We start from the raw sequence: 17600 nt of genomic DNA on the forward strand, positions 1-17600 counted from the left end.
ATTTAACCAAAACAAACTGTCTAGAGCAAAATGTCATTAATTACAAGAGGTTTAAGTGAAATGTTGAACCTGAGCACAGAGAACGTGTCCATAACAATAATATCTCTATTTTAATTGATTAAATAAATAACTGATTGACTAGGATTGTTATTTTGTGGATTGTCTCTTTTACACGTGGCATTTTTTGTACTTTTGTCTTTTCCACGAGAGGAATCTGTCACCTGCGACTCTCCCTGAGGTTTCTGTGGGTTCTGTTAAATGAGGGTTCTCAGTTTTTATCCCGTGAAGCTGCTCGTTAGTGTGAGCGGTGGATTTGACTCTTTCAGCCGGGACTCGACACGCGTCTCCCTCTCCTCTCCTCTCCGGCAGCCGGCAGCCCGAGGCCGGAGCAGGAAAGACCACATGAACTCCTGGATTAGATGGAGCTCTAAATATTTGATGAGCTGCTGTGTGTTTCCAGCAGCTTCACGGGCGTCCAAGGTTACAAGACTCTGCAGCTTCACACACACGCGGTGACAAGGACAAACACACACACACACACACACACACTCAGATAAACACACAAACAGACAAACACACAAACACACTGTCAAGTATGTACACATATTTGTGCGTCTATACTTGTGTAGAGCCCTACGGTTTGATTTTCTTCCAGACATCCACCAATGCACCAGGAACCACCAGGAGAGAAAAATCTCTCTCGACATTCTAAAGGACAATAAGATGTAGTATTTTGAAGAAGAAGGGATGAGGGAGCGAGGGCAGCAAGGATGGAGGGAAGCGGGATGATGTGGAATGATGCCTGCAATGATGGGTGAAGGAGGTTGGTGGATGTAGGTTGGAATGAGAGAAGGTCAATGCATGGATATGGGGGAATGAGGAGGAAGGGATGAAGGGAGGAGGATGAAAAGATAAGTGTTGTGACCGTTTTCTTTCCTTCTCTTTCTCTGGGGAAGGGAGAGGGTGGGTAGAATAATCTGAGACAGATACATATATATGTCCATACACTTGTTATACAAATCTTCTCATAAGCCTAAGTTAACTAGAGTTAACAAAACCAGGCGGAAACTTCCTCAATGTTTTGTGTCTTCATTAATTTAAATCTTTGGACTGAGCAGAGGAAGATGATTCACAAATGTTTTCTTCTCATAGATCAGTCCTCTTTCCTGGGAAGTCAGTGAAAATGTCAGATGACATCCGATATCACAACGTTAAAGAAGACCCATGTCCCTCCTCCAGGCTTGGTAGAAGTCCGGTCGGTAGTTTTTTGTGTTATCTTGGCCACAAACAAACAAACCCGAGGATATGAAATACTATCAAAGAGCTTGACTGGATTAACAAGTAAAAGAAAAGGCAAAGTATTGATCCGCTCCTGAAAGTAGTGAAGAACCACCGCCTGCAGGCGTCATGACTCCACGCTGGTGTGAACGGTTCCTTCACATTCAGTCAAGCTGCACCAGATAACACACACTCATAAATATCAGTCCACTAAATATAACTTGTTTTTACGTATTACTCCCTGAGAAGAATGTTCAAAGGTCTCATAATATTAAAAAAAGGAGACAAAAGAGTTCCTTCCGGACTCAAACCATCACCAAGTTTCATGGTTGTGTGGTTTTTGTGTTATCTTGCTAAATAAGAAACCAACAAATAAGAAATCCCCATGAAGAAATTCTGGTGTTGTTGATTTAAAATCGAATCTAAATCTTATTTCATGTGAATTCTGGTCAGTGGTTTGGTTCCAGAAGTAGAAAAAAAGGAGAAATGAATCCACATGTGCTCTTGAATGTTGTGTCACTATAGAAATAACATGGAGGGAATCCGATTGTAATGGATCCAGTCGTCTGTGATCGATCTGGATCTGATCATTGGTTCAGAATCACAGGAGCAGTGACGCCGTGTGTTTAATGAATCTGAAGTGATTTAGAATCTACTCACTGGAGCCCAGTGAGAAACCATAAATGAGCGTTTAGGGCTCGATGGGCCAGATGGTGCCGTGAGTTGAGGGACACATTTTAATTTGATTAACCAGATGTCCTCCTGTTCTTCATGTTTATTTGTGATAAAGAGACGTTGACAACATCGTGTCAGACGTCTTGTTTCTTTAACCGGCAGATGGTGGAGACAGAAGAGTCCTCCGGCAAGAGACACTTCCAGGGACCCGTCCAAGCTTTTTAGGGAGACTCTCCTGCTTAGCTGCTCTTAGATCAGATCAGATCAGATCAGAACATATCAGATCAGATCAGATTAATTCTGTTTTCTTTTTGTTATGATATCAACTTTGTCAATAAAGGTTCTGTGAAATTAAAGTGACTGATCTTTGTTTCTGTATCGTCCAGCTTCAACATCACAGTCCTGCTGCAACACGTGATCTGTAATGAAATGTTCTTCAGCTTCATTTTTTACTGTTGATAGTTGAGAGTTTCTTTTTTCTTCTTCTTTCCTAAATAAAAGCACCTGAGTACTTCAACACTGTGAGAGGACGTCTGCTGCCACACTGTGGACAAAACCAGAGCTTCAGCCAGGGTCAGAGTTAAACACAATAATTACAATTTTAAAATATATCACTGAAACTAACAAATGATCATCATAAAGATCAAATAGGATTATATGAAAATGTATTTTATTGGTAAAATAATCTTTGCCTTGAATATGGCCATAAATATAACTATTTCCCTGTATAAAAGTAGTCCTGTGTACTCAAATAAATACCAGTACTTTACAGTATGAAGCTGTACATCTTCTGCTACTGCAAATATTTCACAATAAAGCCACATTTTTAAACAATAGAATGGATTCGGGCAACAGAAACGCTGGAGTGCTTTTATTTGAAGCGCGTACAGAAAGTGTTGCAACTATTTATATTTGTGGCATAAATCAATAAATCATATAAAAATCAAAACATAATTTGTTTCTGTTTATTCTGCAGGGAAACACAATTTGTATCTGTTTATGACACTTACGTATTTATAACACTTCCAAACCCGTTTCAAAGTAAAAGCACTCCAGTGTTTCACTTTCTAAATAAATAAATTTGTTCGAACAGGGCTTTTCAGATTTGTATCGACAGACCGGAAGTCCTGACATTCAGTTTAGTACATAATTCAAATTCTATCGAAGGAAATGCATTAAACATTATTTCCAGATGAAAACCAATTTATCTAGATATTTTGGAGGGAAAAATAAGAAAATGAACGAAGCGAATCCACAACTAAACGAAGGTCGACAACTTAAAGTGTTTTATCAATTTATAAAATCACTCGAAAGTCATCTCAAAGTTTAAGAGAGTCATGAGATGTCATTCAGATGATCCACCAGAGGGAGATATCTTGAGGTAAAGCTTTTGAACCCCAGACTTCATGGAGTTTCCAGATCTTTAAAAGGCAAACCTCTTATTTGTGTTTCATTTGATGATCAAACTTTCATTATCTGTGGTCGATCCAAAATAAGTCAGTGCTAGAAGGGCGGGTACGTCAATGGGCGCGTCCACGTGACTGCCTCTTGTCCAGTCGTGCACGCATGATGCGATCTACCCACAATGCCTCTGCCATCGACCGGTAGATCTCTGCTCTAGAGTCTCTACCGCAGTCTGTGTAGAGGGGATCTACCTCCTGATGACGTGAAAAAAGTTATTTACTCCAAACAAAACAATATTCTTTTCATTAAATAGAAATCCTGTTTAATTTCATCAACAGTGTAAGACTCATGTAATAAGCAGTTACTCATTAAATGTGATTTAGATCTGCTATGTTGTGGGATGAGCGTGGGTGAAGTTTGAAGTCAGTCTGTGAGCAGACCGTCTCCGAACACGTTTCTGTACGAGGTCTTCAGGAACTGGACGTAGTTCTGCAGACTGCAGTTTGTGGAGTCCGACTGCTCCAGTCTGTCCTTCATGCTCTGCAGCTGACTCTGGAACTGACGCTCCATCTGGAGAAACAGAGAGGTCACAGAGATACAACTTATCCACATCAGCATCATTCCCCTGTTTTAATCCTGTTGAAATGTTGGGGGGGGGGACAGTGACGCTACCTGCTCCTTGCTGCGCTGGTGCTGACTCAGCTCTGTTTTAGCATGACTTAGCTGGTCCACCAGGTCCAGGGTTTTAGACTGGGACACTCTCTCTTTGGCCAAAACCTTCTGCATGTTGTTGTCAACCTGCAGACCAGCGAAGCACAGGGTTTACCTGACTAGAATATTACTTTATATACATCAAATCACTCAAAACAGGAATAATGCCTTTTTATCATCACATTTACAGAACAGAATCCCAACCAGAGTGAGTAAATTACTGATTATATTTAAACTATGATTATATTCATTGTTATTGAAGGCCACTGGTCACATGTAGACAACCTATTGGACCCAAGCCCAAAGACAAACATAATAATTCCTGAAGGTAAATTTGTGAAAGCAACACGGAGACACCAAGACTTTTTGACACTTTTGGACATGTGTGAATAACAAAACTGTCGAGGTCATCAAGACTGGGAACGTGTCATATCAGACCAGTGACATGCTGGTTTCACACCTGTCTCTCTGCAGCGTCCAGAGCTTGTTGCAGCTGTCTGGTCAGAGAGCTGCACTCCTGCATCTTCTCCTCCAGCTGCTGCTGAACGCGTTGGACTCCGGCTTCTTTTGAGGTGAGAGCCTCAGACATCTCTTTGTGTTCTTCCCTCGTGTCCTCCAGGCTCCTACAACACACAGATCAACAGTCGCTGTTTTCTGCAACATGTGGAGGGATAATTTATCTCAGAAACATATGTGCACGTGTTTCAGAGATAGTTTTATAAGCGTTGGCACCTTTCTATGCGGTGGATGGTTTCTTTGAGGATGTCGTTTTTCTCCTGAAGCCGCAGGTTCTCCTGCTGAAACATCTCCAGCTGAGCGTGTTGTTGCTTCACCTGTGGAGGAAAACAAACCACACTGAGTCAGCCATGACAGAAATCCACCTGGGGCAGAAGATCACCAGGTAGAGCTTCTCCACAGCGGCATGGGTTTGATTTAAGACCCAAGCATTTAGTCCCCCCTTTCCAGCACCTCGAATATCACTATCAAAGAAATGCCCCAAAAACCTTTAGCCTAAAAAGGAATCCACTTCTACATGTTGTCCTGGTGGCCTGAACTATGTGAAGATGTTTCCAGTGTCCTGCTGTGTACCTGGTGCCTGACTTCAGACAGGGCCGAGCTGTTCTCCATCGTCCTCCGCTCGTGGGCGTCGACCTCCTGCTGGGCGTCTCGGAGCTGCTGCTCGGTCCGGCTCAGTCTGTCGGGCAGCGCCTCCAGCTCGCGGAGTCGGCCCAGCAGCTCCCTCCTCACCTGCTCCTTCTCCCTCTCCAGGCTCACCTTCACCTCCTGCATTTCCTTCTGCATCATCTCCAGCTTCAGGCAGTACTCCTCCGACTCCAGACGAGCCTGCTGGACCTGAACACAACACACCGGTTTCTCAACATCGGATCTGTCCGTGCAGAAACCTGGATCTGGATCAGCACTAATTTAATAAGTGATTTTAGTGAACTAACCCTCATTTAGTATTTAATTAGCTGTGTGTAAAGTTTGTAAAGTGACGCAGCTCCACTGAGAGTCAGTCCGTACCTTCTTCTTGTATTTCTCAACCAGGTCTTCATACTTTTTGATGGATGTCTTCAGCTGATGAGCTTCAGTCTGAAATCCCCGGAGTTTCTCCTCGAATGTTGTAAACTCAGCCTGAAAATGACATAAATACCAGTTAAATACACTTTCCTCTAGTCGACGGAGATTATGAAAGATTGGAAGAAAAAGCCGAGATAAAAAAAAATTCTGAAGGTACCTGGAGTCTCTGGTTCTCCAGCTTGGTGGAGGCGTTTTCATCCATGAGGTGATGAAGCTGTTCCTGGGACTTCTCCCTCTCCTGCCGGGTCCGGTCCTCTGCTGAGTGAAGACGGTAATCCAGCTCGTTCACGTGGCTGCGATGGAGGAAAGGACGATCGTGAAAGAGTAAAAGTTAGAGTACAATCAAAGATACTTTTTAAATCTTAACAGTTTTGCTACACAACATTGTGTTTGAGACTCAAGCTGTTTGTTGTCAGTTCTATTTTCTCTCAGTTGTAATTTTTTTGTTGTGTAATTTATCTCATGACCAAACTTAAATCAAACCAAGGAGCAGTATTATGACTGTAGCCCTAACTCTACCACATTATGAGAAATTCAAGTGTGTAAAGGCCAAATAAATAAATCATATTGTCTGTGCACATCCTGATGTTTACACAAAAAAGAGTTCCCTCACAGTTTGAGAACAGACACTTCCTCCTCCAGCTGCTTCTTAGCAGCCGCCTCTTTAGAATGTCTCAGGCACCAGTCACTGGATGTGGCCAGAGCTTGAACCAACTGGGTTTCCTTTAAAACAGAGAGAATATTATATTTATTAGTGTTTCTCTACTTCTCTATCAAACAGTAGCACCAGGAAGGCCCCTGATTGGTCCAGAAATCGATCTTCTCTAGGGCAAGTAACTGGAACACACAGGTAGAGTCATAAAGAGTTGTCTCCAGAGACAAGAAGAACAAGGAGTCCAGCACCAGATGGTCTGAAGTCCACAGACCTGATCTCAACCTCACAGAGTTGGACTGGGATCATGTAGAGAAAAATAAACTGGTGTTTCCCATCCTCTGTAATGTTCCATGTTGATAATTTATTTCAAACCTCACAGATGCTGAGGAATGTGGAAATCATCCATTAAACTCCAGGATTTTGTGGAGGCGGCTCTGAATACTGACCTTCTCCTGAAGTCTTCCTTCCATCTCCCTGGGGGCCTGCTGGGTCACCGGAGCTTTCTGGTCTCGCCTCCACTGCGTCTCCTCGTGGTCCTCCTCCCTGCGCTGCCTCTGAGTCTGTAGCACCTCCTGCTTCGGCTCCTGGTTCTCCTGCATCCTCTGACCCGCACAGGGAAGCGGTGCTGGCGTACTCCAAGAAAACGGTTCCCAATGCGGTCCCTGAATTACCTCTGAATAATTAGGACTTTGCTTCTGGACAAACATGTTGCTGTTTAATGTTTTTAAATTAGGTACGGACCATATAAGCAGTAACAAGGTTGTATTTGTGTTTGTTATTTAGTTTTTATATACATAAACTGCTGAGCTGTTGTACTTTACGCTCACAGACCTGAATCTGAGCAGACATTCGAGCCGTTCCAGCCTCAGCTGTGTTCATCTGAGACTCCATGTTGTTGCGTGTTGACTCCAGGATTCTCCACTGCTCTTCCGTCGTCTTCAGGTTGTCCTGAGGGAAGCAGAGGGTGAGGGTGAGTTTCTCCTTTATGGACGACCTGAGGATGAACCTGTATCCGATGGTGTGAGAGACATCAGAAACAAAAGCACTGCTCCACTTTTCATTCTTCACCTTTTCTAAGTCCAAGTGCAGAGCGAGCCTGGACGCCTCTTTCTCCGTGTTGCTGAGTTGGGCCAAAAGTCGCTGTAACGGGAAAAACAAAAACATGGAGGACGTCCTGAGATGACCTGGTGGCACGTGAACACATGAACCAAGAGGTGATTAACAAGTCGCTCACAATGTTCTCAGCTTCACTGTCGGCCATTCTCTTCTTCAAGGCGTCTTTCTGTTCGGACCAAGCCAGTGAATCTCTCTGTGGATTAAAGCAACAGCAAGAACTATTGAATATCAGTGTTTATGGGGGAAATGTATAATTCTTTAATAGTTTCTCTATAAACAGAAATCATATCAACTCGTCATTTTCTTTTTCGGTTTCCTTTCTGTTTAAATGGCTTTAATTTGGCAGAGTGAACTCACCCAGTCAACAATGGTCCAACCAAGATTTTAATTTATAATGAAATAAAACAGTAGAATTCTCATATTTCAGATGGAAGCAGCAGATTTTTGGAATTCTTTGCTTCGTAAATGACTTAAACAATTAATTGACTATCCGAAATACTGCTGTTACTTATTATCTGATTACTTGTTTTGCAGTTTCATGCGAACTAGTTGTTTTGAACCTTTGAGAGTCGTTTGAACAGAACTCCGGAGAGGGTTAGTTCTGTACCTGGTTCTGGGTCCACTCTCTGAGGAGCTCCCGGAGGCTCTGGTTCGTGTAGTCGAACATCTGTAACTTCTCCAGCAGCAGCTCCTGCTGTCGCCCCACTGAGGCTGCGTTCAGCTTCGACAGCCGCTTGTCCTGAACCACAAGCAGATAAGTGACACCGTGAGCATGTAGAGAAACAGAAGTTGTCCTCTGTGCATCCATCATCCGTTGTGATCCACCGTGTACACACAACAATCCTTCTGGTGGCAGATTACAACCTTAACGAGGCTGTCGACAGTCTCCTTCAGGGCAGTGAGCTGATTGGCTACTGTTACGCCGTCGATTTCTGCTTCTACTAAGGCCCTCAGGAGCTCGTCCGTCTCTCCATGTGAGCTCCTTGAATCCTGTCTGTCAGCAGGAAAACAGAAGGAAATCATAAGAACGAGTGTGTTACACAGATGTCCTCGGAGGTATACGTGTCATCGGCTCGTATCTGGCTAATTTGCTTAAGTACAATAGGTACTTATCCTTTACTTGATTATTCACATCTTATTTAAACTTCCCCTCAAATCCAAAATGACCTCAACCTGCATCAGTATTAAAAGAAGTACTTTAACATCCATGACTAGGGACAATTTACTGTATTTTTAGGATCTTGAATGCTGGGATTATACTTTTGTTGGGAGTATTTATAAACTGTGGTACTAGAAGTTATGTAAACTTAACTTTAGTAAAGGATCTGAGTACTTCTGCAACTCGACATGACTGACAATGATTCTGAAACAGCATAAATACGACAGCTTTTCAGTAAAGACTAAAGAACTACTCTATGTCCTATAACTTTGTATAAATTGATCCTATTTTACTAATACTTTTCAAACTGTCTATCGAAAATCTGGCAACATTCTTATTGTAGGACTAGAAAAACCTAAATGAAAGGAGCTGTTTTTACTAGTGTTTAATCATCATCTCTAAACTGTATGTATTGTTATTTGCTTTACTCTAGAATGGGCCTTTTATATTTAAATACTTTATATTTAAAACTTTATATATATATATCAGGAGCGGTCCCTCTTTACAGAGGCCGCCACCGTTTTTACAGTAGCCCAGACTGGACAAACCAAAAACCCTTTGAGTTTTTATAACTGAACGCTACCACAGGTTCTCTGTCATGTTTGGAAGGAAAGGGTGAGGTGAGCAGAATTCAGCTGCAACATTCAACTTCACCACTAGATGTCACTAAATTCTACAAACTTGACCTGTAGGTTGTGTTTGATTTGAATATGGGATATTCATTTGAAGCTTTGATGTTTGTCGTGGCTCTGACCTCTTCAGATGACGGACGTCTTCTTCCTCTCGGAGCAGGACGCTGAGGGTTCTGGGAACTGGTGTCGTGTTCTCCTCCTGCTCCTCTCCACCACACCGATGTCCGGACTGAAGCTGCGCTCGGCTTCTCTGAAGGAGAGACACAAACAAACACAACTCATGCTCGGTGAACACACACACAAATAATGAGGAAGGTTTCATGGGTCAGTTTATTCATGGTCTCTGGTAGACAACATAAATAAAGAGACCTGGCAGGAGTGTAAGCCCAGGTCTTTACGGGAGGACGGTCCTCCTGGAGGAATCCACGGAGATCGAACCTTATGCCTCGCTCCATCTCCCTTCTTCTGATAATCTTTTGTCCTGTTCTGCAGAACATGGAGACAAATTCCTCATAAGACGTATTATAGCGTCAGCTTCCTCTTCTTATGATGTTAGAATATTTCATTGTAAACACAGGTAGAGACACAAAAATACAACATGTGTTTGCGTCCCTTTGTGGATGTTTTGTGTGTCTCTCATGATTTTGAACAACTCGACGTATAACAGAATATACTTAATAGACTGATTGATGTGCATTTGAAAATATGCTTTCTTTATTCAGAGTGTTAGTATGGGCTGGTCACAATCACTCCAGACTTACACTTGACTTGTTCATAAAGCTGCTGTATGAAGAAGATGATGAGGAAGATGAGGAGGCATTTCCCGGTCTTGATTCTGAGTCTTTAACCTCTGACGCTGAGGACATAGACTATTTTCTACAGGTTCAAACTGGGAGTTGTGGGTGTGTCCTGGAAATCCAGCTCTCCTACATGAAGAAGGAACCTTTGATGATATGGGAGAATCATCTTCTATGCCATCAAAGGAGTCATGATTTCTGTGAGTTAGTTTTAAATTTCCAAGGAGTCAAGATGACAATCACCCAATTGGAAGTTGATCTGATGAAAGCTCTACGAGGAGTTTGTTCAAATAAACGACGTGTAAAACGGCCACAAAATCAAAAAAAATGGCCGACTTCCTGTTGCGTTAATGAAATTAGTGTGTTTGGCGAATTTTCAAGTATGTTCAAGCCGTCAAATTTATTTCCCTAGAACCAACAGAAAAACGATAGGGCCTTTGAACTGTCAGTGCTCGGGTCTTAATAACAACTAATACTAATCACAATATGTCAAACTAATGAAGTGGCTCCTACAGTGGGAGTTTTGTGCCTCTGCGATCATTTTATGAATTAAATTTGACATTTTATCTCTTTGTGGTAGTTTTTTGCATCTATGTTGGTATTTTGTATCGCTTTGTGTTAGTTAAGTGACTCTATGTTGACATTTTGTGTCTCTTTGTGGTTGATTTGAGTCTTTGTTGTAGTTTTGTGTCTCTGTTGACATTACAGAAACTGGCAAGAACTAACAAATCAGAGCAAAACAAATCAGAATAACTGAGCTTGTGAATTTCAAATATGATCTTCACTGTGTATTGTAGATATTTAACACTAGATCATCGCACGTACTTTACACGTGCAGTAAAACTGTCGGCCTGTGTTCCCAGTTGAACGAACCAGTGTAACCAGCTGCGGGGGTTTGCTGCTCCTCACATGCACGTGCACAGGTGTGTTCCCCGCTACGTGGACATGACCCGGAGGCGGTGGGGGGGACTCCCTGGTTCTCATTCTGTCCAGACCCGTTCACACGTCACATCATCATCCAGGGTTCAGGTTGCTCTTCTGTCTGCGGAAGCGACGTTTGGTCCGGTGTCCTAACGAGCCCGCTGATTGGCTCCTTAGCAGAACCTCGTTCTGTGATTGGGAGGGTTTCCATTTGCCTCGCCCCTGGTAGCCGTTGAGAGGCGTTCAAGGACCGTTGATGCATTGTGTAAACTTTGTGTAAACTTTGAGTGTGTCACGCAAGAATTGTATAGAAAACTGTGTCTCTAGTGAAAAGACAATTTCCTGGTTAAGATAAGGAATAAGAAGGAAATTAATTCAGATTTTAAATACAAAAGCAAAACTGGTTTCAAACAGCCTTCATGAACACAACAGTGAGTTCAGTGAACTCCAGTTTCTAACATTAATAATCATCTTTATTTATAAGTGTTTTATTAAACTGATTTGTTGTTTTCTCACTTCAGGTTGGGCCATTTATGACAAGCACATCATAGTAATATACTACTTACGACTGTTATATTATAGTAAGATACTATTTATAACAATTGTACTATAGTAATATACTATTTATGACGACCATTTCATAGTAATATACTATTTATTATACTATGTATACCTTAATGTATGCATTGAACCCTTAAAGCTCTGTTCTGTTTAAATTACTTTGTTTGCTTATGTTTTTTTTTTTTGTCCAGCCGAACCCAGTGTATGTGGATGAATGAATCTACAGTTGACTTTGTGTGATTTAATGTAAATTCCATGAGAAGACAGGTGTTTATTATTTATTCTAAACCCTTCAAGAAGTGAGCTTCAGGATTTACAAGCCTTTCCCCCATTTATTTTTTAAAAACGGAATTGTAACTGTTTTAATGAAAAAACTATTTCCAACATCTAACATTCTAATGAAATACTTCTGGCATAAATTGCATCAATCAACAGTTGATAACTCATTTGGGATCAACTGATCATTTTAAATTTCTTTACTTTTAACAGAAAAGAAGTCATGTTTATTTCAGCCTACAACTTCCATTTTTTAATCCAGATAGGAAGTAAGAAAACATCATGCTTTGTTGCCCTCTGGTGGTTTTATCAGGGAAGGACACAATGGTACATACTAAATGCAGCTCCTTCCTTCCCCCTCTCCAGCCTCACCCTTCACCTTCCTCATCCCTCATCCCTCATCCTTCATCCCTCATTCCTCATCCCTGCTGGAGCTGGACACAACTCACCGGTATCTAAAGATCTGATCTGTCCGTGCAGAAACATGGATCTGGATCAGCTTCACAAGATCTGAATGAGATCCTTTTGAATTTGTGATTTCAGTGAACTATCCATCAATTGCTGTTTCTTGACTAATGGCGCTAATGGCGCTAGAGGCACTAATGGCGCTAGACCACCAGGTCTTCATACTTTCAAGTCAACTTCCTCAGCTAAGTCCCCTGAGTTTCTCCTCCTCCGTCGAATCAGCCTGAACATGATGCACATTGTAAATAAAACGCCAGTTGAATACATTTCCTTCAGTTGACAGAAATGTTGAAACAGTGGAAGAAAAAGCTGTTAAAGCTGAGATGATTCACGAACACTGAGTATTTACAAGTACAAGGAGCTTTATTATGACTGTAACCCTAACTCTAGAACATTATGAGAAATTAATTTGTGTAAAGGCCAAATAAACTACAACAGATTCATATTGTTGTTATACTAAATCATAATATAATCATAAAACTGTCCTACAGACAATCAGAGATGATTCTGTGGCACAATCTGATAAATAAAAAAAAATTCTGACACGATTGTCTGCGCACATCCTGATGTTTTACACACACATTACACAACCAACACACACACAACACAACAGCTCCTCCTCCAGCTGCTTTCTAGCATACTTCTCCTGAAAATAATCCTGGCAACAGTCATCAAATTAGGTTTCCTTTAACATGGAGAGATTATTATATTTATTAGTGTTTCTATACTTCTCTATCATACAGTAGCATCAGGGAGGCACCTGATTGGTCAAGAAATCATTCTCCTCTATGGCAAATAACCGGAACACACAGGTAGAGTCATAAAGAACTGTCTCCAGAGACAAGAAGAACAAGGGGTCCAGCACCAGATGGTCCGAACTCCTCAACACAGAGTTGGACTGGGATCATGTAGAGAAATGGAAACTTGTGTTTTTAACTGTGGGGCTGTGATGGAGCCAGTTACGACTGTGAAGAGTAAAAACCAACACTTTACAGTTGTTTTGCTTTTTGAATCTTTAGTTTCGGAAGAAGAACACATCAAGCACGAAAAGGGCGGTAAAAGAACAATGCTCCAAGAGCCGGAACCAGAATGAGTTATTCTTCTTCTTTCCGGCAGACTAGGCCACGTGTAGCGCGTTGCTGCCCCCCACCGGTAAGGACGCATCACTGCAGTTCATGCCCTCAGTTTATATCTTGCGATAAGAATTTGAAGTTTTAAGGAAGTGCCAGACTTCCCCAGCTCTCTTCTTCTCACACATCCCATCAGCAAGCAGTGTTTTTACAGGAAAGGGTTCACTACCCAGTTTGCCTTTTGCTATAAATAGCTCCCTACTGTCTTTATCACAGAGTGGACAATACATCAAAATATGTTGGACAGACTCCAGGACTCCACAGTTGCTATCTATCTTTCCCCACAAGCATCATCCCACTCGTCCACAGGGCCCTCTGCTGTCTCCATCCCACTCTTCTGGAAGATTTCAGGATCAGGCTTTAATGCCAAGCAGAATTACACATGCAAGGAATCTGCTGTTGGGTATCTTTGTGGAAGTATATATATAAAAAATAAAAGACAAAAATTTAATGTCATAAATAAATAAATTAATGTAAAAATACTGCTCCAGTGACATTTGCCAGAGACAAACTGTCTTCTGATGACAACAAGGGGATTCTCCATGTCACAAAGTGTGAGGGAGATTTCTTCAGTCCAGCTCCAGCAGATGAACTCAAAACATGAACAAATTGTTTCACCATGAAGTAAAATAACTGTTTCTAACCTTCATAAAAACATATTTTGTGTAAAAGTGTTTTATTCAACAGACAATGGTAATAGTCAATCGGTTGGCAAATATATTATAGTAACATACTATATCTAACAACCATATTATAGTAATGCACTATTTACGACAAACAGATTAACATGTAATAGCTGCTATTAAAGTTAGCTGCTTTGCTTGATAGTTTTAAAAAACACTCAAGACCTATTTCTACGATCTTGCTTTTAATTAATTCCGTCTGTTTTATTTATTTTTTCCTGATTCTTTGTTTTATAACTAACGTGTTCTAATTGATCTCTTATTCCATGTCTTTGATTTGATCGTACTTTGAGCAGCATTTTATGTATGACAGGTACTGTATAAATCAAATGTGTCATTATTATAATATAATGTACTATATATAACAACCATATTATAGTAATATACCATTTCTGAGAAGCATATTATATTAATATACTATTTATGACAATCATCAGATAGTATATTATTATAATAATATGCTACATTTTTAACCATGATATATACTATACATATATACACCTTAAATAACCTGATACAGTGGCTCTGACCTGTGTTTACGTGTGCTGATTGTTGCTGCACTGTGGGTGAAAGACAATAAAGTTGACTTATCGTGTGATTTAATGTAAATTGTGTTTATTTTAAAATCACTAAGAAGTGGGAGCCAGACTTTTAGGTCTTTATTAAAAACAGTTTTAATCAAAGAAGTTTCCGGGACCAGTGGACTCCATGTCGCACCGAGGGGAAGCGGCGGAGTCCCCCGGCCTCATGGAGGGTTTCCCTGGGGCTGAGTGAGAATCGATCCGTGTACCTGAGGATCGTTTCTCACTCATCCAGCTGCTGAACATCTGCTTCTCCTCTGGTGCTCACTCGGAGCAGGACACGGTGGAAAGGACCGTGTTTCCTGTTTGTTCACATCGCACTTCCGAGCCTTGGCTAGCCCTACAGAGCGAGCTAATCTATCGGCCTGTTGGTTAGACATTAGCTTCAGTTCATGAATCACTATATGTCGTGTTGTTATGTCTGTGCTGTCAGTTGTTAAACAGCCATGAGATGAACTGTTGACAACAGGGCGCGACTCGACGATCCGCCTCGGCTAACAACAAAGCTAAAGCTAGCACGCGTGACTGCTAGCTTTAGCGCTAGCCGTCCATGTGCGTGCGGGAGCAGCGATGCGGTGCGTGCGGAGGCTGTGGGGATTCACATTGACGCTGATCCACGTCTCCGCGGTGCTCCTGGTGTGGACCGGGGCTCCGCGGGCCGGGGAGGCGTGTGCTGCCGCGGAGGAGCAGCGGGGAACCAGCGCCGACGCCCTCCTGCTGTGCCGGACGTGCGGACACGAGCTGGCGACCGGGGCGGACATTCGCTCCGTCCCCAGCCGACTGGCGCTGTCCTCCCGCAACCACACGCTGCCCGGGGGCCGGCGGGTCAACGTGCAGCTGTTCGAGAACCCCCACGGGCTCCGCTTCGAGGTGTTCACCTTCAGGAAGGCGGATGTGGATCAGCACTGGCCGGCGGACAAACACTTCACCTGGTTCCCCGGGTTCTCGTGGACCGCGGCCACCTGTCCCCGGTGTCGGACCCATCTAGGTGGGTACCGACCTGCAGACTGTGGTACCGACCAGGAACAGTGCACACACCACAAATCCACACATTTTATTTTATTTGGCCCATATTCACAAATCATTGTGTGTCTCATAGGGCTTAAGTTAATTTAACTTTTCATTGTTCAAGTTAAGTAAATCTTGATAAATATATTCAAACCAGAACTTTACTGTTTGTATTGGCCACAATCTATTAATCAGAATTAATTAAATTCCTCATTGAAAACTGAATTGAATACAAATATTTAAGCCTCACAATATAAGTAGGGTTGAACAAGTGTTGTCATTATTAAATCAAACTCAATATCCCCAAATTCTAATTTAATCCTTGTGTTGGTTTGATAAGACATTTGAAATCACTATTCTCACTTAGTGTCTTGATCATGGAGCAAATTTCAAGATATAAATAAATCATATTAAATGGTGACAATACAGAACCGGGATCAATGCAGCACATTGTCAGTCTGGTTCATCAAAAATCCACTTGAATTTTAAAATGCTCATCATCAAACAGCTGTTACTGAGGTTGAAGCCAATCCTGGTGAGAAACAAATTATTTTCCACTATCAAGAAACATTTGAATGTCAAGAAAATAAAGACTTTAACCTGGTTAATCAATCAATCATATTATGTATGAATAGCCCATGTTCACAAGTTTTCTCATAGGGCTTTTAGTTAATTTAACTTCCCCTCAAGTAAATCTAGAGGGGAAATACATTCCAAACAGAACTTTACTGTTTGTATTGGCCACAAACTATTAATCAGAATAAATTGAAAACATTAAATTCCTTCTTGAAAGCTGAATTGAATTTAACATTCATCCCTCTCAATCTAAGAAGGGTTGAACAAACTACATACCCAGACTGACTTAATTTAATTATTGTGTTGGTTTATTGAAATCACAATTCTCACTTATTGTATCAATTATGAAGCAAATAGTGAGATGAGATATATAGAAATAATCTTAAATGATGACTCAATTGGGATTAGTGCAACTCATTCAGGATGTAGTACTGTCAATCCTATTCATGCTTGTGACAGCTTTATATTTATAATGAATGAAATTACACAGTATAATGCAACTTGCATTTATGTCTAATGTTTTCCAGTGAAGACTTAGTAGATTATGAGACTTAAGGTCTTAATTATGGTGTTAATGACTTTGAACAGCGGAGCTACAATAATTAATAAAAGAAAACAAACTACTTTGATGGTTGAATTAATGTATGAGTAATTAGTTTAAAGCAAAAATGCTGAGGATTAGATACTTTTACTTCACTAATTATTGTCAATTGAAAGTCTTCTTACTTTTGGACAGTTGTGTTGTGATGGATATTTTTCAGTCTAATTTTATAAAAGACACTGGTCAACTGGTGATGAAAATAAACCTTATTGAAAAGCTTTAACACAAACAATACATTATTTAAATTTGACCTGCTCAAGTCATTTTGTAGATATTAAATTTAGAGCTAAAATATTCATTTTTATTGTCTGGGTTTAATATATGTACCTTAACTTTGGAGAAAATAGTACTGAAGTTGCACCTAATATAAATACCTTAGAAATTCTAATTTACAGTCAGCAACTCATTTTAAATTTCCTCACTTTTAACAGATAAGTAATTTGTGTTGTATGATCCACAATATACTGTGGTGCTAATTTATTAACATCTTCGTCAACGTGTGTTTTATACCAGTGATTTGTCTTCCCCTCCCTCCAGGATGGGCCTTCCAGCCGAGCGTCTGGCCCAACACCATCACAAAATCTCAATTTGAGGAGTCAGATCAAACCTTCGTGGCTTTAATCACCCATCGACTGCTCAGTGAGGACTTTGCTTCCAGCCTGCTGATGACTCCCAAATCCTTCACCAGCTGATGGACTCTTGACTGTTCAGTTAACCTTGGTGCCTTCTCTGTGACCTTTCCCTTAAATAAATGTCTATACGCCTCCTTGGTTTGAAGACTCCCACACGT

The 17600-nt window shown here is 41.2% G+C and overlaps 2 protein-coding genes across 2 annotated transcripts; one reads left to right on the forward strand and one right to left on the reverse strand.

Moving 5' to 3' along the window:
• Positions 1-2651: 2651 nt before the first annotated feature.
• On the reverse strand, positions 2652-11050 carry LOC128438422 (outer dense fiber protein 2). Its single transcript, XM_053420996.1, has 17 exons — positions 10834-11050; positions 9581-9697; positions 9334-9461; positions 8285-8414; positions 8028-8159; positions 7539-7613; positions 7373-7444; positions 7136-7252; positions 6751-6966; positions 6263-6372; positions 5807-5942; positions 5593-5703; positions 5158-5421; positions 4801-4901; positions 4529-4691; positions 4030-4155; positions 2652-3927 (listed from the first exon to the last, which is right to left on the reverse strand). Exons 1-17 carry the CDS (start codon positions 10990-10992, stop codon positions 3781-3783), a joined length of 2304 nt encoding a protein of 767 aa, XP_053276971.1. The 5' UTR covers positions 10993-11050; the 3' UTR covers positions 2652-3780.
• A 3582-nt stretch (positions 11051-14632) lies between these two features.
• Positions 14633-17595, forward strand: si:ch211-51h9.7 (uncharacterized protein LOC558400 homolog). Its single transcript, XM_053420729.1, has 2 exons — positions 14633-15613; positions 17348-17595. Exons 1-2 carry the CDS (start codon positions 15196-15198, stop codon positions 17500-17502), a joined length of 573 nt encoding a protein of 190 aa, XP_053276704.1. The 5' UTR covers positions 14633-15195; the 3' UTR covers positions 17503-17595.
• Positions 17596-17600: the final 5 nt, after the last annotated feature.

This window comes from Pleuronectes platessa, chromosome 4, assembly GCF_947347685.1.
Source record: "Pleuronectes platessa chromosome 4, fPlePla1.1, whole genome shotgun sequence".
NCBI classification, from domain to species: Eukaryota; Metazoa; Chordata; class Actinopteri; order Pleuronectiformes; family Pleuronectidae; genus Pleuronectes; species Pleuronectes platessa.